Source organism: Curcuma longa, unplaced genomic scaffold (genome assembly GCF_044706935.1).
Source record: "Curcuma longa cultivar G26 ecotype Majalengka, Jawa Barat unplaced genomic scaffold, ITB_CL_G26_1.1 utg18532_np1212_1030455_RagTag, whole genome shotgun sequence".
Taxonomy (NCBI): Eukaryota; Viridiplantae; Streptophyta; class Magnoliopsida; order Zingiberales; family Zingiberaceae; genus Curcuma; species Curcuma longa.
In genome coordinates this window covers 909,294-933,557 of record NW_027435598.1, presented here as the reverse complement: position 1 = coordinate 933,557, position 24,264 = coordinate 909,294, and the positions used below count along the sequence as shown (strand labels likewise).

At 37.1% G+C, this 24,264-nt stretch overlaps 4 protein-coding genes and 1 pseudogene across 8 annotated transcripts; all 5 read left to right on the top strand.

Annotated features, from left to right (window-relative positions):
• Window positions 1-761: 761 nt before the first annotated feature.
• On the top strand, window positions 762-1,993 carry LOC141819764 (F-box only protein 13-like). Its single transcript, XM_074707015.1, has one exon. It carries the CDS (start codon window positions 762-764, stop codon window positions 1,971-1,973), a length of 1,212 nt encoding a protein of 403 aa, XP_074563116.1. The 3' UTR covers window positions 1,974-1,993.
• Window positions 1,994-2,506: 513 nt separating this feature from the next.
• LOC141819763 (sec1 family domain-containing protein MIP3) lies at window positions 2,507-11,745 on the top strand. Of its 5 annotated transcripts, none has more exons than XM_074707014.1 (8): window positions 2,507-2,575; window positions 5,617-5,760; window positions 6,770-6,922; window positions 8,488-8,635; window positions 8,744-8,994; window positions 9,133-10,632; window positions 10,712-10,780; window positions 10,988-11,745. In XM_074707014.1, the coding sequence occupies exons 1-8, from the start codon at window positions 2,528-2,530 to the stop codon at window positions 11,114-11,116; spliced, it is 2,442 nt and encodes an 813-aa protein (XP_074563115.1). In that variant the 5' UTR covers window positions 2,507-2,527; the 3' UTR covers window positions 11,117-11,745. The 5 variants fall into 5 exon arrangements, with proteins under 5 accessions (XP_074563115.1, XP_074563114.1, XP_074563113.1 ...); XM_074707013.1 differs by having other exon boundaries at window positions 8,488-8,994; window positions 10,988-11,120; window positions 11,286-11,745; XM_074707012.1 differs by having other exon boundaries at window positions 8,488-8,994; window positions 10,988-11,120; window positions 11,282-11,745.
• A 513-nt stretch (window positions 11,746-12,258) lies between these two features.
• LOC141819765 (ubiquitin-fold modifier 1-like) lies at window positions 12,259-16,182 on the top strand. The gene is made up of 4 exons (XM_074707016.1): window positions 12,259-12,333; window positions 12,445-12,550; window positions 12,795-12,827; window positions 16,116-16,182. The coding sequence occupies exons 1-4, from the start codon at window positions 12,259-12,261 to the stop codon at window positions 16,148-16,150; spliced, it is 249 nt and encodes an 82-aa protein (XP_074563117.1). The 3' UTR covers window positions 16,151-16,182.
• Window positions 16,183-17,694: 1,512 nt separating this feature from the next.
• Window positions 17,695-19,124, top strand: LOC141819762 (uncharacterized; annotated as a pseudogene).
• Window positions 19,125-22,128: 3,004 nt separating this feature from the next.
• On the top strand, window positions 22,129-23,349 carry LOC141819724 (protein MONOCULM 1-like). Its single transcript, XM_074706971.1, has one exon. The coding sequence runs from the start codon at window positions 22,129-22,131 to the stop codon at window positions 23,347-23,349; it is 1,221 nt and encodes a 406-aa protein (XP_074563072.1).
• The last annotated feature ends 915 nt before the right edge of the window (window positions 23,350-24,264 follow it).

The window sequence follows — 24,264 nt, the reverse complement described above, 5'->3', positions numbered from 1 at the left end:
GGAGGAATTCTAAAAAAACGTTTTTTATTTTTTAATTTATTTTTGGCAAAATAGAACAACAAACAGTTTACCAGAACAGAGCAACACTTTGTCGCTTTGTTAGCCTTTCGTCTCGCTTTTGGAGCAGAGCAGGGCAGCGCACAGCCGCTTTGCCCTGTGGGTTTCAGCACTTCTTATAGCTACCACCATGCTCCTTTCCAGTGCCCACGCTCCTCCCTCTCAGTGTCAACGCCACCGGAGCTGCCTCCTCAAACACTCTGCCAAACCCTAATCTGACCACCTGACGCGGTGGCGCCGCAACTCGCTGCCAGAACCGGCGGCAAGGTGCGATTTTGAGCTGCTTCCGTTTCCCCCTAGAATGTGACCCTTTCGTTTTTGGTGTAATGTCGGCGACCTACTTCCTGCTCGCTGGTTTTGCTCGGGCGCGGTTTTAATGGTTTCTTAGTTTTCTGGGAATGCCGACGGACACCAAAACTAGGGCATCGGTTTTCTCTCATCCGCAATCTCTTTGATACCAATGCGCTTGGAAGATCTGTTCTTTACGGTGACAAGTGAAATCGATCGTCACATGTTATCGAAGAGTAACTGAACTATAAATCTCTTGCTTTTGTGTATTTCAGAATCAATCGCTTTGTTTATATTCGAAGATTCAGTCACTGTTCTACCAAAAATCTAAACCGATATGCATCTTTTCTATCCCATCATGAGTTCATCTTGTTTTTTATTTTTTTCTTTTCCTTTGTAGATTCTTCACCAGTACCATGCTTCATCTCGCAGCAGGGAAAAGTAGGAAGAGGAAGGAAATCGAAAGGGCCTTCTCCTTCAATGATCTGAATCAAGATCTTCTCGAAAGGGTCCTCTCATGGCTTCCTGCTTCAAGCTTCTTGCGACTGCGCACTGTCTGCAAGAGATGGAACTCCATTGCTAAATCCAGAGCATTTCAGGTGGCATGTGCGCATATACCTTCACGAAGCCCATGGTTTCTCATGGTCGACCAGGAACTCGAGCAGTCGATTGTTTACGATGCCAGTGAAGGGAACTGGAGGGCTCTACGCCCTCCAATTCAGCTCCGCGATAGCCGCAAAGGAAAGCCTATCCCTGTGGCAGCCGCCGGAGCTACTGTTTGTTATCAAACAGTCGACGGCGATCTAGAGGTGTGCAATCCAGTGACTGGTTCCTGCCGCAAGCTCCCACACTTGCAACAGGTAACCAAGGCCTGCCCTGTGCATGCCATTGCAATGCATTCAGCTCCAAGCAGTTCATCTTCTTACAAGGTTGTTCTAGTTTCTGGTGAATTCTCCAGCCTTGCATTTCGAGTTTTCGACTCCATGAAAGGGCTGTGGGACGATGAGGTCAAGCTGGTCCATGAAACTAAGGACTCAGTCATGTCTTGCATGGTAGGAGGCGAGGTCTTCTATTTCCTCAGCAAGACTGGTGATGTCGTCGCAACCGAAATGCAGAGAAGCCTTTCGAAGCAATACTCATCGGTTCTCACCGTGGAAAACGGGGAGGAGATTGTCTACTTCATTAGCCACTCTGGTACTGTTGTGGCCTGCAATCTGGCTCAAAAGGCATGCTATGAGTATCCTAGATTGTTGCCAATTCACTCGGAGTACTCGATCGATGTCGTAGAGTGCAACGGGGAGATGCTAGTAGTCCTCTTGTCGGAGTTCCTTGATACGGCAAGTTTGAGGGTGTGGAGGTTCTCCAAAGAGGATGCATCTTGGCGACAAGTAGCTACGATGCCGCCGGCAATGGCTCATGAGTTCTATGGAAAGAAATTGGACATGAACTGTTGTGGCCATGGAAGTATGATCTTGATGTGCTTCCACTCCAATGGGTTCAGCAGCTGTGTGATGTTTCGAATGGAAGCGAATGAGTGGATGGAGCTGCCCGAGTGTTTTGTGTATGGGTGTGCCAAGGAGTTCATGTCTGCCTTCTCTTTTGAGCCAAGATTAGAAGTTGTTGTGTGAGGAATGAAGTTTTTTTTCCCCATTTACTTGTTCATTAGTGTACATTAATGAAGTTTATAGAGAATTTAAAATAGAGTTGAGTATTTCGTTAAAAATTAATCAAAATTGAATTGAATTTTTTTAAACTAATGGAAGAGAAAGAAATAGAATAAAAAATTTTAAAATTGTTGCCAAAATTTTAGAAGGTGATTTATATCGATAAAAAAGAAGAAAATACAAAAAAGAGGACAGTGATAAAGTGTTGGTCATTAATCTATATTTTATATATACTTTTTAATAATGATGCATTTCACAATGAGTTAATAATAATGATTATAAACATAAGGTTTTACTATTAAATTTAGATATTCATTTAGTTTTTTTTTTCCATTTGTTTTTTAAATTTAGAATTATTAATTTAAATTGAACATTCCCACTAAATAGTAGAAAAATAGCTTCACGGACCGGTTCCCAAATCCGGTGTCAGGTTCAAGTTCAACAAATGGACCGGCCCAGTTCTCATCCCCTTTAGCCAATTCCCTTCTTTCTCGACGGATCGAGGTCGTGGGAGTGCGATGGCCTCCGCCGATCTCATCAGATCTTGCAGAGACTCCATTCGCCAGGTGAGAATGGCGTTGGTCTGCTTTCTCCTCTCTCTCCTTGATCGCCCTTTGTTCTTTCCTCTTTTGTCAGTTTTGAATTCATCTGGTTGTTTTTTCTTTCTTATTTTGCAAGTAAATTTTCTGAACTCGTCGGATCCATCCCTAGGGCGACGAGGCGAGTTGGTGACTGCTGAGCGTTGTAAATGTCGAGGAGTTTTGTAGTTTTATTGCGGTAGCTCCTTATCGCAGTATTTAGAGTTAAATTATCCGGGATTTAAGTCTTGAATGAGGTTTTAGGGCATGTTAGCTAGCCGACCGGAGTTTATCCTTTAAGTATCCATCGTGCATGCATCGGAGGATGGGGATCGGACTATTGATGCGTGACGGTTTTCTGCGACTGATGATCCTATGTTTAGCAAATGATTGAGGATTGGCTTCTTGTTACCTTGAATAGGATCAATATTAACGTTGTTAAGTTTTCTTTATATTATGATGTGGTTATGAATGTGGAAGATTGTCGCACTATTTTGCTATTCAGAACTCACCAAAATTGTCATTGATTTTTCCTCATACAATTAGCAAGTAACAGGAACAGTGATACACATTTATAAGGGTTCTATTATTGAAGAATGTTTAGTGCTTGATTATCTTGTTAATGCATGCTTTTGGCTGCATGTGAATGCCAAACGAGTTTTTTTAGGGAAATATAAGTATATGATAAATGTTGTATGTTTTAGGTTAGCATATGGAGAATCTCCTCAAAATCACAATTGAATTTAATACTGTATGCTTGGTCAAGAAAGAATGAGCACATTTACATAAACATTCAGAATTAAGAATAACAACATTATGAATAGTATGAACTAACTAGCAAGTGTCAAAAAAAAAACACAAATCTCCTTTTAACGTGGAAGATTGAAAATTTTATTGTGACATCTTCTGATTATCTACATGTATTTTTTCACTTTTGGAATTGCAAGGTGTGGACTTTTAATCTTGCTTCTAGTTTTGATTATTTGTTGGAGTGAAATGTATTGGTGGTCTTAGTGTCTACGATATCTTTGCAATCTAAAGCTTTTAACAATATCATATGATTTTAAGAAAAGGAGCACTATACATATAACATCTAACAAAAGTTTCTTCCTGTAGTGTAGGATATAGGGAATGTTGTCAAGTGTGATGTTTCAGTGTAGGATATTGGGAAAGTTGTTAATTGTGATGTTTCAGTTTTTTATCTATGTGATTTTGTGAAAGCCTATGAAGGATAGGAGCAAGGGTGTTAGGATCAAGATCCTGCATAGGAATGGGAAGAGATCCATAGGGTTAGATCATAGAACTGAACCGTAGAATATCAGGATCCTACAATTTAATAAGAATGCTTTAGAATTATATTTGCAATTATAATTTATTATTGACTTTTTACATATAGTATATGAATATTTTAAAACAATATTATTCCAATATTAAGAAGAATAAATAAATTATTCATACGGTAAATGTATTAAAAATAAAATGTAATTTTTAAAAAGTGTTTCGTTTCTATATAGCAAATATAAAATTAACATAATTATAATATGGATGATGATAACATTAATTAGAAAAAGATTCTTCTACTTATGAGTCAAAAAAATTTATATAATATTTTCTTATTTCAAATGTCATGACACAAAAAAATTATTTGCTATGGTAAATTTCAATTCTAATTGAGTGCACATGTATTCTATTGAAAGTTGCTGGACAGAGATATTGCATAGAAATACTAATCATGCATATGATTAGATCATAGTTTCCTAAAATCCTAGCTCAATTCAAATCCTACTTTGGATCTGAATCTTTCAGGTGAGTTTGGATCCTAAGATCTTAAATTCTTAATCACAATCTTGACTAGCATGGGTAGAAATTATTCTAGTTAGTATCTAGTCATAAGTGTTTCTTTGATTTATGTGCCAAATGTATTCACTCACAGATTGCCATATAATAAGAATGCTTTTCTCTGTCTTATTATACACCTGTATAAAGATAGATATGACAAAATATCTACAAATGAAAATAATGGAAATGGGCAATTGAGCATTGACAAGAATTGGTTAGACGATGTGTAAGAGTAGAAAATAGATTTCTACATTTTTCACTTGTATGGATGATGGTTTGAAATAAATGGATGCATTTGATTGAATCCTTTAATTATGTTAGGGATTTTGTAATCAAATGCTAATCTGAAAATGAGTGTTTGCTGGGTCTCCGCTATGTTCTTATCAAAATTGTTCAGACAAGTGAGGATGTATGCTTGTTTCTCCTTTTGGTATCTTGTTTGCCTCTCGGGAATTCTATTCTGAATCTGATTAATCACCTTTTGTCTGTCTTTGGTCAACCCAAAAATTCATACCAGAATACAGTTGCTAAGAATGTTCATTTTTATGTTTTCTCTTTAGTTTGAGGGATCTTGATGCAATTTCAAAACTTTGATCCTCATGTTCTCTAGAAGCTTTATAGAAATTGAGCCAAAATTGCAAGTAATCTCACACATACTGTTGTACAGATATAAAGCACTGAAGTTGAGAAGATGATTATGGTTTATTCCACCTACAAATACCCTCATTGCATGTCCTAATGTAGCCATTATCTTACTGAAACACAATACTTCATTCAATTGCATGGTTATGTATCTGAATATGTACATAAAAAACTTAACCTAGCGGACTATTATTTTCCCTATACAATAAAGTTCTGTCCCTGGTTAGATGGAATTATGGCACCAAAAGTAGGAGTGTAAAACTAAAGAAGATTTGGTAAAAGATACGGAGAAAGGATACAAAGGCCATTTTGCATAAAGGAATTGTTTTGTTATCTATGTGGAAGAAATCACAAATAGCAACTACTGGGTCCAGTTCATTTCTTTTCTCATGTTACTTTACTGTCAATAGTTTCTCTTTTTATTTATCACAGAAACAAACTAATGTATTCTACTTTGAAATGTGTGAAACAAGTTTAACATGTTTTCAAGCAACATAAATCCATTTTACAGAAACCCTGGTTATTATTTCTTTGTTTCATACTTTCAGATTTCAGATAAGCTTGCAGATTCCATTCTTTATCTTGATGCGGGTTGTTTGGAAGCCTTCCAGTTCATTGGAGCATTCAAAGTTCTATTGGAGCTTGGAGTGCACAGTATTTGCAGCTTGGAAAATGCATCTCCACTTGATGCTGTAAGGATGCTAAATGATCTTTTCTTTCTTTTGTTCTTTGTTTGTTCATGTAAGTTCTTCTGGTATATGATTAGACACTAATCCCTTACATGTGCAGTACATTTCTTTTTTTGTATAAAGTAGATGCGCAGGTCTGAACCTCACGAAATAATAGTTTTTAGAATTGAGGTGAGCTCAATTATGAAAATAAGTGGTGCTCCATAAATTTGGCCACCAAAATGAGATCTTGCTCATTTATTTCTTTTATTCAAATCAACGTCATTATCATCAAGCCTTATTTTTCCAAATGTTTTGGGTTGGCTACATAAATCTTATTTTCCATTGAACTGTATGCAACACTATATCACTAGTATTGTCCAAATCAATTAAATTAGTTTTTATTACATTGACTAATATTTTCTTTGGTCCCCTCTACCTTGTACACCATGGTTGTGAAGTCTGCAACACAAATCTTAGGATCTGATAATCCTAAGATTTAAATTGGTCTCAACCTATTTAAATCTCAGTTAGGGCCTTGATTGGGTTAGGATCTTGCAAATATGTCCATCAATCCTATGCTTTCTCAATGCTCTTGGGAAGGATCAAGATAATCGTGACTTAATAAGATAAATTCACATAGTCCTTTTTCGTAATGATATTTTACATTGAACATTAATATTTAGATAAATTAGATAAATTCTAAATTTCAAAAAGGTTAAATTGTACTATCTTACGATCCTACACTTTGATCATACAATCAAATCTAACAAACCTTTAGTGTTCGTAGTAGGATCTTGATCTTGATGACCTTTTCTGACACGTTACTCTCTACTAGATTAAACTCTTCTAACCATAAAATTAATTAATTGGCCTCGGACATGTCCATATCATCTCATCATATTTCTCCTATTATATTTTCTATCAAAGCACCCAATTTCTCTCTAATATTGGAATTCTCTTTATTTATTTTTTCTAATAGCATAATAAATTCATCTTAACATTTTCATCTTGGTACAATATTTGTTTGTAGATTGTGAGCTGGAACTCAATGTTTGTGGGTCCTGCAAAGAAGGTTGTAATTATTACATCAAGACTCCTAAGTGATGCGCACCGATATATATTACGTTGCTTGGGCACCCATGGAACTGTTCTCCAATGTATTATTTATACTTCAATCTCAGAGGTGCATCTCTAGAGTCCTGATCTGAATTGGTAATTATTTTCACAAATGTTAATGAGGTCCTATCAAGAACAAGGAAAAACTTTGCTTTTGCTATCAGAAATCATTGATTCAAAGTTCTTGCCTGCAAACTTTTTCCATTTTAATATGTTGGTGTAGTATCTGTTCATTGCTTCCCATCAATTTTTCACTAGAAGTAAATATAAGTTAATTGTTAAGTGGATTGACTAACCACTTATCTCAAAAGCTTAAGTTAAGAATGATCAATTTTAACATTTACTCCCCCATCATGTGGGTGGGTATACCTTACTTGTTTAGCCTAAACCCAAATCATGAATTGATGAGACAATATTTTTTTCCTCACAAGCAAGATTTATAGCTTGAATCTTCTACTTTGATACCATATTAAAGTGGATTGGCTAACCATTTATCCCCAAAGTTCGAACTGTTAGGAAATAAATCAAGTTATTTATTTAATTATATCTTTAATAATAATAATTTGAAAGGGCCTACATATAATTTGGTGTTGCTTAATTGTTTCATTACTTTCTAGCTTCTACTTGATTTTGATTCAACTGTTGCTGGTCTTACCTAGCTAATTTTCCTTTCTTCAGTGGGTTACACTAATTACTTTCAGCTGGTTTGTCCCTGTTGGCTGGCTAGAGTCTGTTTGATGTCATTTACATGGAAAACATAGGCTTATACCTGCTGTCTGAGAGTTATAGAATCTGATATTAAATTTAGGTGCTGACATACATTAACATCTACCTGCATTCTTCTGGGTCTAGGGGCTTTTGAAACACTTAAATTTTATTTGTGCCTATTTATGTTTATGATAATGCTTATGATACTGAAATTGCTGGTCTCCTCTCTCTAGTATCTGCAAGCCTGGGAAATAATTTTCTTTTCTCCTACAATACAAAGAATCTCCAGTAATTGCACATTGAATAGTCCCAGAGACAGGTCTAGCATCCTTGCTTTCCTTCTCTGTCTGATCTCCTAGCCTCAAGCCTTATTTCAACTGGAGATTTTGGTTGCTAAAGGTTAACAATTTCAGCCCTTGGCTAGGTAATATGTGTTTTGTAGCTTAGCTTATTGAAAGTCTGGGTTTTGTCTATGCAACTGTGTTTAGATCATCTTGTGACCCCTTGGCTGCCATGCCAATTTAAATATCTCTGTTATGCATTCTAAGACTCTTTTGCGCATGAAGATTATGACAAATGCAGTATCAATGAGTGGGAATCAATATTCTTCGATTGTGTTTTGTGGTGCTTAACTGTGTTCAGAGTCTAACTTAATCTGGGTTATTGTTACAGGTTATCATTTTTTTAATTATTAGTGTTCCCCTGTTTTCTTATTGCTGTTATTAAGGTTAGTTCTCATCCAGTTGCCTTACTATGGGGGTGGCTGAACCAAAAACGTATCATAAAGTTGACAAGTGATATACAACTTCTGATAAACTCAGCTGCTTGTTTTGACCATTTTGAAGAATTTAAAACAGTTCGTTTATTTCCTTCTGTTTGATCTGTATTGGACTGTTTGTTATTGTTGCTCCTTTTTACTTTCAGATCGCTCATTCAGTACATGTTGATTCACCCCTTGGACCTGATGCCTTTCATGAATATGAAACATTGCTTGTTCAAGACTATGAAGAACTCTTGAAAAAGTCTGAAAAGAAAAGGCTCCAACAAGGGAGGGAAGCAGAAAAGCTAACAGGTTCTATTTATGAGAGAAATCTAGCTTCTGAAGATGATGGTTGGAGGAAGCTTCCTTCCTGTGATAATGATCAAATTGTATATGGTGATAATTCAATCAATTTTACAGGAAGAGTAGAATTCTCTGCGAAGTTGTTTGTTTCTGTTGATCACTTCCCAATGATCTTTTGTCCTCTCTCCCCACGACTCTTCATTTTGCCTTCGGAAGGAACAGTTGCAGAAGCATGCTTGTCGACTAACTCTGAAAATTCTATTAGTCCTGGACTTCCGTCTCTTTCGACTGGATCATCTTCTGATGGTGATGATGTTCCTCCTGGTGCAACACTCACGGCTAATTTCCTCTATCATCTTGTAGAAAAGGTATATTTTTTTGTCATTGATATGCTTATAATTATGTGCATTGATTTGGCATAGTTTTTTTTTTCATTTATCTAGTTTTCTTTTGGCTATTATTTAATGGAGATTAGCTGCTTCATGTCTGTTTTCCAACATGTTCAGATGGATTTGAAGATGGAAATATTTTCTTTAGGAGATACATCAAAGATAGTTGGCAAGATGATGATGGACATGTCAAGTTTATATGATGTTGGACGGCGTAATAAAAGATCAGCTGGTTTGCTGCTTATTGACCGCACCATTGATCTTCTTACACCTTGCTGCCATGGTGACTCTTTTCTTGATCGATTGTTATCCTCCTTGCCACGTAGAGAGAGAATCTTATCTTCTTTACCTGCAATGATGTCACAAGCACCAAAAATAGACGCCCATATCAAAGTTCAACGTGCACCACTCGATATAAGGGTTCCATTTGGAGCTATTTTTGACAAAAATGAATCTGTATCGAACCTTTCCGAAGGAATGACTGCTTTTGCATCTGGCTGGAGTTCTGGTGCAATTGAGTCCAAGTCTGATGATCACACTGACAAATTTACCACTGATGCTGTACAGCATGAAGTTGATTTGCTAGGTGGATCATTTTTATCTAATAATTCAGGAACAAACTATCTCGAAACCTTGCTTGATAGAAGAGCTAAAGACGGGGCAATTTTAGTTAAGAAATGGCTTTTGGAAACTCTGCGGCATGAGAAGTTAAATCTTTCCCTGAAAGGTCGATCTGGATCCTTTTCTGCTTCAGAGCTTCATACTTTGCTCGAAAGACTCGCTCAAAATCAGATGTCTTTAATTCGAAATAAGGACATCATTCAATTGGCATTAGCAGCTGAAATGGTCCTAGGTGAGCCTCGTAGTTCTCACTGGGATGCATTTGTCAATGCTGAGAAGATACTGGCTGTAACTTCTCAAGACACCAGCCAAAGCCTTTCAAGCCAAATCCGTGATTTCATCAATACGAGTATCTTATTAAGATCTAATGAACAGGATAAAAGGATTGGACCATCACATAGTGTTCTCTCTTTTCAAGATGCATTGCTTCTGTCAATGATAGGGTATATTCTTGCTGGGGAAAGCTTTCCAACAAGTGCATCTACTGGACCTTTTTCATGGGAAGAAGAACATTCCCTGAAAGAAGCTGTAGTGGATGCAGTTATGGAAAATCCATCTTCTGCAAAGCTTCATTTCCTACATGGATTATCTAATGAACTTGCTGCCAAGTTGGACAAGGAGAAGGATGATTTTTCCAAGCCATCAGAACTAGATGACTTTGATGATCAATGGGGTAACTGGGATGATGAAGATACAGATAATCAAAATGCACAAGCATTTGATGACATGCAGCTTAAATTAGAGTTACGAGATAGAGTAGATCAACTCTTTAAATTCTTTAACAAATTGTCAAGTTTGAGGCAAAGAAACTCAACTCTCCGAGAAGGGTTGGCTGCTTATAGTAGATATGGAAGTGACATGGAAACACAGAAGAGCTTACTTTATAAGCTTCTAACCACTTTATTGGCAAACTATGATGTTCCTGGACTTGTGTACCATTCATCAGCAGTAGGACGGTTTTTGAAGAGCGGATTTGGTAGGTTTGGGCTTGGACAGGTGGGTTGTTTACTTTATTCTTAATTTCATGTTTGTCCATTGATTTTCTGCATTATCTTTTTAAAATTTCCTTTTTCAGGCTAAACCAAGTTTTGGAGATCAAAGTGTTCTTTTCATTTTTGTCGTGGGGGGCATGAATAGTCTTGAGGTATAGTTGCTTCTTTTTTGTTTCCTCTTTGGCAGCAATTTAGCTACCTGGTTATTTAGTTTTGTCTTGGACTCGGGGCCATTCTATGGTCTTTAAGATGTTTTGCACACTGTCAGCAATTTAGTGATGTTGTAACTTACAAGTGCTGTAATTTATAGTACTAAAATGCATGACCAAGAGTGACACCTACTTTTTTGAATGTCTAAGGTTCGGGAGGCTATGGAAGCAGTTGCAGAATACGGTAGACCTGGCATAGAGTTGATTGTTGGTGGAACAACTTTGCTGACACCCAATGACATGTTTGATTTGCTCTTGGGCTCATCCAGCAGCTTTTGACCTTGTAAGATCTCCGACCCTTTGTCTCAACTGATATAACATGTTAATCTATCTGAATCCTGATGTCCTTCCAAATGGACTTCACGATCCTGTTGAAGCCTGATGTCCTTTCGAATGGACTTGCTGATCCTATGCTTTGCCTATTTTATGCCGGTTTCCTTCAAGTCAGCTCCTTCAACAGATATGCCCTCAAAAGGGTTGGGATAACCCTTCACTTGCAAGCCCTGGACTTTTGAACACTCAGGAGAAACATGGTCCTGGTATCAAGTTTTGCCATTTCGAGAGACTAGATAATCTCTGACTAGCATATTCTGAAATGCTCTTGCTGCCTGTAGTCCTTTACACTAATGTGCTAATGTTTGTTTGGTGAAAAGTGCAAAGCGAAGGTTTCGTGATGCAAGAGAGTTGCCTACCAGTTCGATAGGGGTCCTATATATTTTTTACACATGTTTTTTTGTTCCTTTGTTATTCAGAAATATAAAAGTTCACATCTTTTGACTGATGGAAAAAGGATGGAATTACATTGTCGATGTGAGCTTGGCCTCCCATTTCTACACCATGTATTCTAAACATTTATGTGTTTAATAGAAATTACTGTGTTTTTTTTATAAAATGGTATTAATCATCAACTTAATGATTCACATGTAGTACTCTATGAGATAGTATTAACCATTTTGGGATTCTGATTAACCTCTGTGAGAGTCTAATGAGCATATATTTATCACAAGGAATTTTTCAAAAATAATGTTAATTGCACTCATAATTTACAAGGTGTTAGGTATGCTACATTTATGGTTTTATGTCTCATTTAGCACAAGCCATCGCAAGCTACCCGAACTTAAAACAGGATATGGCCGAGTTATTTTAATAATATATTAAATAAGAATAAGAAAAAAATGAAAGTTTAAAAAATAGAAAAATATATATATATATATTTTAAATATTTTTTATTATTTTATTTAAATTTTAAAATCTTTTTATTATTATTTATTTATTTATTTTTAATATGAAGGTAAAGCTCCGCCTATGCATGGTTTCATTCCCTATGCATGGTTGCTCCAATATATATACAACATCGACCGACCGGCGAGCGCCCTCAATCGAGCTCTTCTCGAGGGATCTTCTCCGTGCAGGGTCTCGTGATGCCGGCAAGCGGTGGCGGAGGTAAGGTCTCGTTTAAGGTGATCCCTTTTCTCCGACCAAGCCCCCTACGAAGTGTAAACGTTCCCTTTTCTTTCGACCAATCTAGTCCTCGCGATCTCCTTTTTTTCGATTCCTAGGATTTCGCTTTCTTTTTCTTTTCTGTTAATCCTTCCTTCCGATCTCAGTTCAGCGTCCCGGAGGCAGCCACTTTTACAGCAGTCCTAAAATTCGCCGCCGAGGAGTTCAAGGTCCCGCCTCAGACTAGCGCCATCATCACCAGATTTGATATTGGTCGGTGTTTCTCTCTAGTTTCGACTGAGTTCCTCCACTTGATAAGGAATACTCTTGTCTTGGATATGCTATTTTATCCTTTCGACGTTGCAATGTTCTCTGTTATAGATTGAAAGGAAAATGAATGATGACTACGGTATTCTAGTGATAGGTTAAATCTGAACGATTTTCTGGTTTTCCTTCCTTCTTGTTGAAAGGAACTTTTTTTCTCTATGTTAATATCTGATATCTTTTCCCCTTGCAGATGGCGTGGGTATCAACCCACAACAGAGTGCTGGTAAGTCATCATTCTGGCTTTACTTGTCAATAGTAAACATTATATTTTAAACTTGTAATTTGTCATGATACATCCATTTTTCCAAATGAAACTGGATAACAAAGTCATGTGTTCCATGCCATCAGACCTAGATCTTGCTGATATGTTAGTACATTGGAGCTATTAGTTTCTCATGAAATCCCCTCCCAAGTTTTTCTGTTTAATTATATATTCCTATAAGTTCTTACTGTGATTACCAAGACCTTGAACATTTTGAGAAAGCTGTTCGGTACTATTCTTTCACTTGAAAATAATAATTCATTACATGCGACCAAATTCTAATTATTAAATTAGTTGGTAAGAAGAGGAAGAATAGTGATTTCAAAATACCCTACAAAAGTTTACTTTAATGTGTTATCTTTGAAATTTGGAACCCTTGTCCATGAGTATTTGACATAATTTCACATTGGTATGATATCCTCACAAATCTGATAAATGTGATTCATTGTTATAACATAAGTTGAATCAATTAGAAATTCAAGCTATGAGAGTAGAGGTGGTCTGAGAAAACTTTATATTATAAATGACCTTGGTATTGATGACTCACTGTATAGATCTCAATGGCAAAATTTAGTTCCATGTAGCTAACTCCAGAGAGTTGGGATATGCACATGACTTGCTGTTGTAATCTGAGCAGCCACAACCTGTATCTTTATGCTCTTGCTATGAATGTAAGTGTAGTTTATATGTTTTGCTACATTTGAAATCTCAATGGCAATGGTTAACTATCATCCGGATTAAATATCATGTCAGTTATGTGAATTTACCATGGATTTAGTGTGACTCTTGGTTCCAGTAAACATCTTTGCAATAGTTATGTCATTTTATACAATTCTTTTGAGTTTACGACTGGATGACATTGATTTTAATGACACATTACGAACTCAAACAACAAACTAGGAAAAAAGACAATAACTACTATATCATTTTCCCTTCTACTACTCTTATTTTCCATCCAAAGACAATGAGAAATTATTGAGATGTGGAGCATCAATATGTTTTAAGCTTTCTTGTTGTGTTGTAAACATCTATTGCTTGTGAATCAACTAAGGTATGAGATCTCAACTCGTGTCAGTCAACACGGGCAGAATTTATTGTTTTGCTTGCCGACCGGCACAACACTAAGCTTGGAACCACGAGGTTGTAGAGGCCTTATGGAAGGTCATGGTGGATTAAAAAACCTCTTTAAGGATAAAAGATATATATTATTAGAAAAAATAATAAATAAATTTAATTTCTATCCTTATAAAATATATTACTATCAATAAATTAAATTATGTTATATATAAATTTAATTTAGTTTTAAATTGATCAAAATAAATTCATATTAAGTCTACTTTAAAAATACTTAATCATGCCATGTTTACTTGGTGACCTTAGTTAATCCTAAATCAATTTTTACTCAATAAGTATCAAATGTTTTATGAGATAATTTCAAATTTAACTCAATAGTATCTATAGCAATTAAATATCAATGAAAATATTTTTTAATTAGTATATTTTATATTTTAAAAGTACCACAACCGTATTGGCATGACACGATATGGTATCAAAACTGTGTCATTCTGGTGTAAACCTTGGAATCAACATCCTTGAGCTTGAGCTTTCTTCACACAACTGATTCTCCAAGGACAATTTATCATATTTTGCTTGGTTATTTTACTGTATTAAGCTAAATATTTGGATCAGCTTTGACATCTTTGATTTTCTGTCCTGATCAACAATAGAAATTTCGTTTTTCAGGAAAAATAATGTTGAAAATGAAAATAAAAAAAGGAAATTTAATTTTGTCATCATTGTTTTGATCTCTCTAAACAATAGAAATTTAGTTTTACTCTAAGATGCTTAATATTCTCAAAAAAAAAAAGTAAATAGTTTTGTAAGAAATTGAACAACCGGGAAAATTTGCTCCCATACAAACAAACAAGTGTTTGTGTTTTCTCTTTCGAAGTTGTATTTGTTATCTTGACTCATGTGCATTGAACAGCAAAACTACAAGCACCCTTAGATTTGCATAAGAAAAGGGTTGAAACCTAAATAAAACTTAAGACAATGTGAATTTGATACCAAACACTAGGCCCTTTGAAGTGTCATTTAACAAGGTAAAGAATATCATTATTTGATTTGTTTGGTAAGTTAAAGTTGTCAAAATGGAGAGGCGAAAGGAGACAGGCTTAAAGAGTCTTCTCTCATGAAATCGTAATTTGATGGGTGGTGAGCATAGTTCAAGAAACCAGACTAGGTTTCCACATATGTGGTTGCACAGGCCTTTTCAATAGGAGTGGACCACAATGCATATAACATATGCAATCCCCTACATGCGGTTGAACTGAAGCAGATCATCTAGACACCCACATATGCAGTCTAGGCTTGTGTAGACATCCATAAACAAAAATTGTGGTTTCTTTGAGCCACTTTGGATTGAATCAAAATTAAATAAAAATATATATTTATTACTCGCCCCTATTTCTTCTCAAATAAAAGCTTTTATGATATCTTTTTTTCTCCTGAGAAGCTTAGTTGCAACGTTTGTGAAATACTTTCGTAAAATATGTTGGTAACTTGTAAGTGTTAATTTAAACACTTGTAGTGCACACGTTAGATTATATGCACATTACTATATCTATATGACATGTTCTGCAATGGTGATTCATATAGATTATTATGTATTATGCATTTCGTGTTGTATGATCACTTATATATTTTACATGCAATTGTTGATTAAATAACATGATTAGTGTGCTATCTATGACTTAGCATTTTATCATCTAATAATTATTAACATTTTTAATTTGGGCTTATATGCCCTCACACATGCAGTATGATCCTACATTGTGATAATTAAAAAACAAGATCGAAAATATATAAATAAAGATGGGAATATTTATATACATGTGTACGGGTATTGAGAAATAGAATGAGAGAAACATATTCCTTATGATGGATCTTGGATAGAGAAAATGTGTTAACATAATTAAAATAAACCTAAATAGATTGGACATTACTAATTATATGACTACATTAATTTCTGTGATTGCCCACCTAAATAGTTGGGGCTTACCCTTTTTAGCAGCAGGAGGATGTAATAGTTGTCCGATATGCATACTTTGTCGGGTATCAACCATGATGTTAGAGGTTGTCCGAAGCTCAATCTTGTCTAGTCTTGATTGTTGTTTCCTGCTTCAGATAAGCAAATTCTTGAAGCATTTAACTCATCTACATTTTCTTTCCTATTTGCAACTTGTGCAGGCAACATGTTTCTCAAGCATGGCTCCGAGTTGTGACTCATCCCGGGTGACGTGTGATGGAGTGGGAGGGGCTTATGAGATATTTAGAAAATTTGAGTCTGACTTTGAAATTATGCAACATGGCACCTTGTTTGAACTTGCTAATTTATCCATATGAGGGGCTAATACTTTCTACAAGGTTATATTTAACCAAGCCTAATATTGTACAATTCCGAATTAATTTCTAGTGAATAAATTTTCAGTGGTCTATTTCGGTTAGCAAAAATAATTTGGGTAAGTATTTTTATCATTCATTAGAGATTGCTGAACAAATCTTTGTGCACCAGGGTGTATGACACAAGCAAAAGTTCACGTTGACTGCCTTTTTGCATGCTTGTGTTCTTTTGTCTAGATCTTCCTCTAGGTAGTAATCATGAGATATGAGTGGTGATGTAGCACTTATGTAAATTCCATTGGAGCTCATTGGCATTTTTTCACTTCAACTGATAGCAGCTAAGGGCCTGGGATTATACTGAAGAACCATCAACAAGAGACTATTGCTCAAAATATTTGAACTGATACTCCTCTGAAGCAACTGTGGAGTCTGCTACATCTGAGGTCAACTTTATCCCATTGTATAATGCAGTCAACTTCATTTAGCAGGCAACTTGTCTCATTAGAATAAATCTCAGTGATGTGACAAGGGGATAAACTGATGCTGTCTCTAAACCTTGATATGTTCCTCTAGTCTAACAGAATGTTTATTCCTATTATTTTGAACAAATTTTGTAGAATGGTTTGATCAGACAAGTCCAGCATGATTTCACTTGCCCCGAGTTGCACTCTCCATTACATTCACTTCATATCTTCCTCACTGCATGCTCATCTGCTTCAGTTTGTTCACCTACATATTTTACAGGGATTGAATGGATAGGGCTAATCACCTAAAGAAAGAACTACGCATGAACTCAAACCTTTTTATTTCTTACAATTTCGCAAGTATCTAAAAAGGCACTTATTCCTGTATGCTTTGTTTGCGTGCATGATTTCTCCCCCTTTTGGAGACAAACAAGATGGGGGAATCATTTCTATATACAAGACACTGCACTATGTGACCTTGAGCAACGAACAAAATGCATGCAATTATATGTTCACTTAGCCGCATGTCTTCCTATAATGCTTCATTTTATTTTTATTAACAAGCTGCCAGAATCACTAATTTTGTAATGTTTTAGTGGTATCGAGCAAAATGCTTTTTCTCAAAACTGAAGCTGTGAAAATTCTATACAATCAATTCTTAAGATTAGTACAGAGCTGACTGTTTCTGATTTTTATGCTAATTTCAAAGATATCATGCAGATGGCTTAGAATTTCCAGGTTTCTGACTACTGTTGGCTCTCTAACTAGTTGACCACGTGGTTCAATGATACTTGCAACTAAAAAGACTCGCATCAATTGAGCCCAATGATAGTCTGTGGAATGGTCCAACAAGCATCAGATTTGGCCAAGAGAAGTTCATATTTGCTAACTTGTTACTGGATATGTTGCTGATTACTGTCATGAGTAAGCACATGATCTTTGCAAATGAAGGGTGAGTTATCATGACTGACGACCAAAGTGCACATTTCCTAGCTCTCCTACTCCATGGACCACAACGTTATCATGGTCATTTAATAGTTGAATAATTGATTTGATATAATGGTAAGGCCATTTATCCAAGTAAGCACCAAGTTAAGCTTAGCTGGAGCCTCATTATTAAAGTATTGATATGCCCACTGTTCAAGTTTCTCCTTTCTCAACTATCAAATATAATGTGATCCTGAGAGGACAACCTACTCAAATTCTTCTCTCCAAATGGACGAAGCAATGAGCAACTGGAGCAGCATGAGCAAGAAGCCGATGGACAATGGATCTTCCTGGGGACCCCTGAGAAGCTTATTCTCATATCGATATCGGCAAGAGCTGAAAAGGAAGAGCTATAACAAGAAGAAGAACTGGAAGAAGATTGGATGCTCGGGGTCTCTTTGTAGGATGAGAGACAGTTCAAGTGTCATAAGCCCAGCAGCAGTAGTAACTAGCTCTGAAGCTGACAACAAATTGGCCTCAAACAGCAGTTGTAATAGTTCAAGCAGATCCTTGAAAGCCCCTTCTGATGGCATCACTGGAGCAATTTCAACCTCTTTTTCTTCAAACTCATCCTCTTCTGTAACTGCCTCCTCGTCTTCAGCATCCTCCTCTTTAGAAGGATCTTTTGGAGCAATGCATTTGAGGGGGGTTTCAGGGTGCTACGAGTGCAGGGACATTTTTATGACTCCTGATGATCTTGAGCTTCACCAGATACAAAGGCACGCAGGTACTGTTGAATCTTCCCTCTATATATTTTGCAATTTCGATAAGCCTATTATTCTCTGCTCATCTGTGCTTTCTCCGAACAGTGTCTGAAATAGGCGTTCAAGACTCGAGCAGAAAAATAATCGAATTGATATTCCTATCAAGCTGGCTCAAGAAACAAGCTCCAATCCCCAACATAGAGAGGGTGCTCAAGGTCCAGAACACCCCCACCACCAAATCAAGGTTCGAGGCCTACAGAGACTCCATCATGAACAAGGCTAACAAGCCTCCATCGAGGCACTCGAGGTGCATTGCCGACGGCAATGAACTCCTACGCTTCTACTGCACCAGCGTTGGCTGTTCTCTCGGCCTCCATGGCTCCCCGACCCTCTGCCAATCAGCCTCACTCTGCAGTCTCTGTGGGATTCTACGCGATGGCTTCAAAGTTGATGAGCTGGGCAAAATCCAAACCATGACCACCAGCTTTGCAGCCCACGGCGCATGCACCCACCAAGTGCCTTCCAATGAGGGGATGAGAGCAATGCTGGTGAGCAGGGTGATTGCAGGGAGAGTGAAGCAGAGCCAATCAGATGACGATGGTGGTGAGGAGTATGATTCAGTCTCCAGCTCGGACGAGCTATCCGTCTTCACTCCCACTGCCATCCTTCCATGCTTTGTTGTGCTCTATCGAGGTATCTAAGTGTTTTTTTTTTTTTTGAATTTTTATCGTCAAGTTGATTCTTACTTGTCTTCTGCGATTGATGTGAGTTGTTCGATGCGTGTTTGACGGTGGATTAAAGCATCTAGAAGAGTAACTTTGTTTAATTGGCATATTGGGAATTAGAGAATTAGATATGATAAGGGCACAGATTGGATTTTCTGTTTGTCCTGGGAATCATCCGAGAAAGGTCGTGGGCGAGGAGTGAGGACAAAGGCCTATAATAATGTGGAGCTGGAAGGCATTGTCTTGCAGATCTAAATAGTGCAAATATATATATACCACACACACCAATGTTGTTCAATAAGTTATGCATAAATTGACAAATACAATTGATGGAGAAGATAATATTTAATAGATTTGAGATTAATTGGTATTGAGATAAAATGTGTGCTATTATTATATTTGATCACTGACAATTATTAGAATATTTTCATGTGAATAAGAAAAATATCATAAGTTAGCATTGCACAGAGATCAATCAATTTTTTAGCTAAACAATGAAGAATTTCAAGGGGCTTGTTATAGCGCACTAATTCTTAATATACTCTTTGGTCCATTCTATCGGCTCATGTTTTTTTTTTCTTCTAGTTCTTCCTTATAGTGATACATTCACTAAGATCTTATAAAATTTATAATAAATTTAAAGTTTATGATGAATTTATTAAAATGTGTAAAGTTTGTGATGTATATAACAATTTGCCCTTGTAAATTATGTATATTAACCTAATACCCACCCCATATTCCTTTTATAGCAAAAAAATTTTGACTTGGAAATTTTCTTTTAACATGACCAAAACTTCAATTTTCTTTTAAGGATGAATATTCTACGTTTCCTTAATTATATTGAAAGTAAATAGTGTCATTTGTGTCTACATAAAAACTATATAAAAATTAAAATATTTTTAAAAATTAATTTTACATTCTAAAATAAATATCTCAAGCTTTACCATAAATGGTATAAAAATATTATAAATTTTTTAAAAATAATTCATTTATTAGACGACTCAAATTAAAATTTAGCTTCGTCATAGTATTATCTTATATTTAATATAAGCTTAACTCGAAAGCAATTAAATCTACCGAATTATAGCAATCACTAATCTAGTCGTCTTTCCATCTCAATTTTCAATTATGATGAAGCAAATAACAAATATATTGAATGAGCATTATCACATTAGTTACATTTAATTAGAATGAGCTTTTACTTTTTTTTTCTGGTAGTTTAAGTATTTAACTCGTACTCTCTAATTAATTTTAAAAATGATCAGTTCAACTTCATGAAAATTTTTCATTGACTATTAAAGTAAATCAAGAAACTTATATAGGTCTCTATTAATATCCAACGTCATAATTTCACAATCATTTGTGAGAAGGTAAATCGGGAAGCTATAATTAACAACGACGGAGGAGAACATTGCCTCGGTTCCTAACCTCCTCTATGCAACGACCATTGCATTAGGGGTCACGGCGGAGGGAACACTAGTAAAATTACAAACAAAAAAAGTAATATTAGCGAATATAATATCTCAAACTCAATTGGATCTAGCACATGTTAAAAAATTAGAATTTTTTTGTTTTACTTTTTTTTTCATTGGATCTCCATAAGATCGTAGTTTAGATATTCGCCAAGGTTTTAAATGGGAAGAAAATAGAAATTTTACCTGAAGACCATCTGTTAATCAATCTTAAGGAAATTTTGTTAATTCAGGCATGTGTCACCTAGTGTTAGGCCCAAGTTAATTACATATACATCTTGTTATGTAGGGCATGATTCATATCGTATCATATCGTGCTAGGGTCGGTTGTATAGTGGATGGTTCACCCGATCAAATTGATATTTTAAATTATAGGTACTAGATATCCAATTATGTCTTTATCAATTTAAAATCTAGAAGATTTAGTTGCCATCATACACAACAATAACAAATTAAGGATCATTGCTTTCTTTCTTTCTTTCTTTCCTTTTAAATGGGTTGGTTGGTTACTTTATCACCTGCTTCTCTTCCTTTTTCTTTTTTTTTATTAATTTAATTTAATTTTTTCTTACCGGGTCAAAATTCCACGTCCCCATCAAATCTAATTTCAAGATTCGCCGGCATCCAAAATCCATATTGATTATCCATTTTTATTTTTATTTATTTATTTATTTTTGTTTTGGTAGAAATAAAAAACATGTTCAAAAAAATTCTTAAGTAATTTTAGTCAATAAACAATAAAACAAAAGGATCTAAGGCAATTTCACCGTGTCAAAGATCCTCCAACCACAATGTTGGGTGGTGGGGACCCACTCCGTTTGGTGGAAATGGAATCTATTTTGCTCTGCTCCTACTCTTCCTTCACCTTGTCCTTTTATACGTATATATATCTATATATATTTCAAGCAAAAGTATTTACATGTAATTTTTTTATAATTTTATAAAAAATGTTTATCGATCAAGATGAAATAATATTTGCATATATCCACAAAAAAAAACTAATAAAAATGTGAATATGCATTCAACCATTCAACAATCCAAATTCAAATCTAAATTTGACCAAATCCACGAGTCAAACCTAATGCCACATCATCATCTATTTAAAATCACGATTAAAGCATGTCCATGCTTGAAAGCTAAGCAAAATAAATCTGCTCAAATTCTCTCATTGAATTAGTAAATGAATTGGATGAACAAGCCAGCTATTCGTTTAAAATGATGATAATAATTTATTTTATGTTATGCTTTTAGATATCCATTAGATAAAGTCATAAAACGACAAACCGTGTTAAACGATCGTTCTTCAGTTTCGTACTTCCTTTGGCTTTTCCTTCTCCATGTATCGATTCATTGCACTGCATGCCTTCTATTGAATCATTCGTTACAGTTGACTCGATCAATATATTTTTTTTAAAACTTTTTTTAAAGCTATAAAACCACCTTCTTCTTCTTCTTCTTCTCTTCCTTCTCGTAACGGAATTGATTTCACGGAGAGAGGGTGCGAAGACATGGAAGGGAAGCTCCTTAGCTTCGGCCGTATTCTTCGATCGCCGTCATACCCCATGGCGGCGCCGCCAGAGGCCGCACCGATCACCCACGACCAACTCACCCGCCTCCTCCTCGCCGCCGCCGCCGCCGCCGACCCCGACAACCCGGCGCCCACCTCGGATGCCGTAGACGCCCTGGAGCAACTCTACCGCCACGTGTCCCCCCTCGGGGACGACCCGTTCCTCCGCGTCGCGGCCTACTTCGCCGACGCCCTCGCCGCTGCAATGACTTCTTCCGCCTCGGCCTCCCGCTGCCTCCCCTCGCCGGAGCAGGAGTTTGCGGCCTTCACGCACCTCTACCGCGCCTCCCCCTTCTTCCAGTTCGGCCACTTCACCGCCAACCAGACCATCGTCGAGGCGTTCGAGGCGGAGGAGGGCCGCAACGGGCGGAAGCTCCACGTGATCGACTTCGACGTCTCGTACGGCTTCCAGTGGCCGTCGCTGCTCCAGTCCCTCTCCGACAAGGCGACTCCGGAGTCGCCGGTCTCCCTCCACCTCACCGGATTCGGCCGGACCGCCGCCGAGCTGGAGGAGACCCGACTTCGGCTCGTCAGTTTCGCCCACGGTTGCGCCAACTTGGCCTTCGCCTTCACGGGGCTCGTGCGCGGCTCCACTGCCAACGATCTCATGATCGACGAGGGCGCGACGCTGGTGGTCAACCTGGCCTTCTACCTCCGGACGCTGCAGAGCTCGGCGGAGCTGCGGGCGACGCTGGCGGCGGTCCGCGCGCTGAGCCCCTCTGTCACGGTGGTGGTCGAGAGAGAAACCGGTCGGCCGGCGGGGGGCTTCTTGGGTAGGTTCGTGGAGAACCTGAGCTACTTCGCGGCGATGTTCGAGTCGCTGCACGACTGCCTACCCGCGGAGAGCGCCGAGAGGGTGAGCATCGAGCGGGACCAGCTAGGGAAGGAGATGCGAGGGGCGGTGCAAGGCGGGAACTGGGAGTGGAGGGGGAGGATGGCGAGCGCGGGGTTCGAGGAGGCGGAGCTGAGCTCGAGGTCGGTGAGCCAGGCGAGGCTGCTGCTGAAGATGAAGGGGCACGCGTCGAGCATGGAACACGTGGGAAACGGCGGCTTCGGGATCGAGGAGGCCCGCGACGGGAACTCAATCGCGCTGTGCTGGCGGCGGCGGAGGCTGGTTTCCGTGTCGGCGTGGCGGCTCCGACCGCGCGCGGCAGCGAGGTGACGGATTATACATATATTCGCCGATCGCCGATGATCGATGCCATTCTTTCGTTGTTTTTGTTAAAATCTTTTTACCTATATATAGCAAAAAAATCTATCGATGGACATTTCTATTTTTCTCGTTCAACTCTTGTATCTCAACAAATGAAAAATAAAAAAAATTTATTAAGTTGAATTGAGTTTAAAATAAATAAGTTATTGAAATGATTATTCAAGAATTTGAAGAAAAGAATTTGATTCAAACTTATCTTAATTTAGTTGGTTTAAATGTGAACTCTTATTTATAATTTTTAAATTTATAAGATTATTTTAAAAATTTATAAATTTTAAATTTATTTGATTGATTATTAAATTTAATAATATACATTTGTTTATTTATTTTTACATTTTTTATTAAATCAAAAAATTTTATTGATAAATAATCATGAATAATTTATATATATATATAATTCGGTTTTCGACCGAATTAACCGAATTAACTGAATTAACCGATTTTTTTAAATATTATAAAAATTTTACTAATGAATTAGGGATTTATAAATTTATTTATTTAAAATTTATAAATTATTTTTCTAATTTAATTAATTTGGTTAATTCGGTTTAACCGAATAAGAAATTTTAAAATGAAACCGAATTAACTAAATTAACTAATTTTTAAAAAAAATAAGAATCGAATTTTTAATTCGGTTCGATTTGACCGATTTATTCGGTTTAATTGAATTTTTTCTCACCCTATCTGTTCAGCTTGCCCTACTATATGAGAAGCGAGGACTGTGCCAACTCCGATGGCTCTCCATCTTAAACCCGCTCTCTTATTCATCTGTCGCCTCTTTCGATTCCCGCCTCTCCGTGCTCCTCCTTCCCGAATCCCCCTCCGCCCCAGAGCCGGCCTTGGGCCGGGGCAAATAGGGCGATC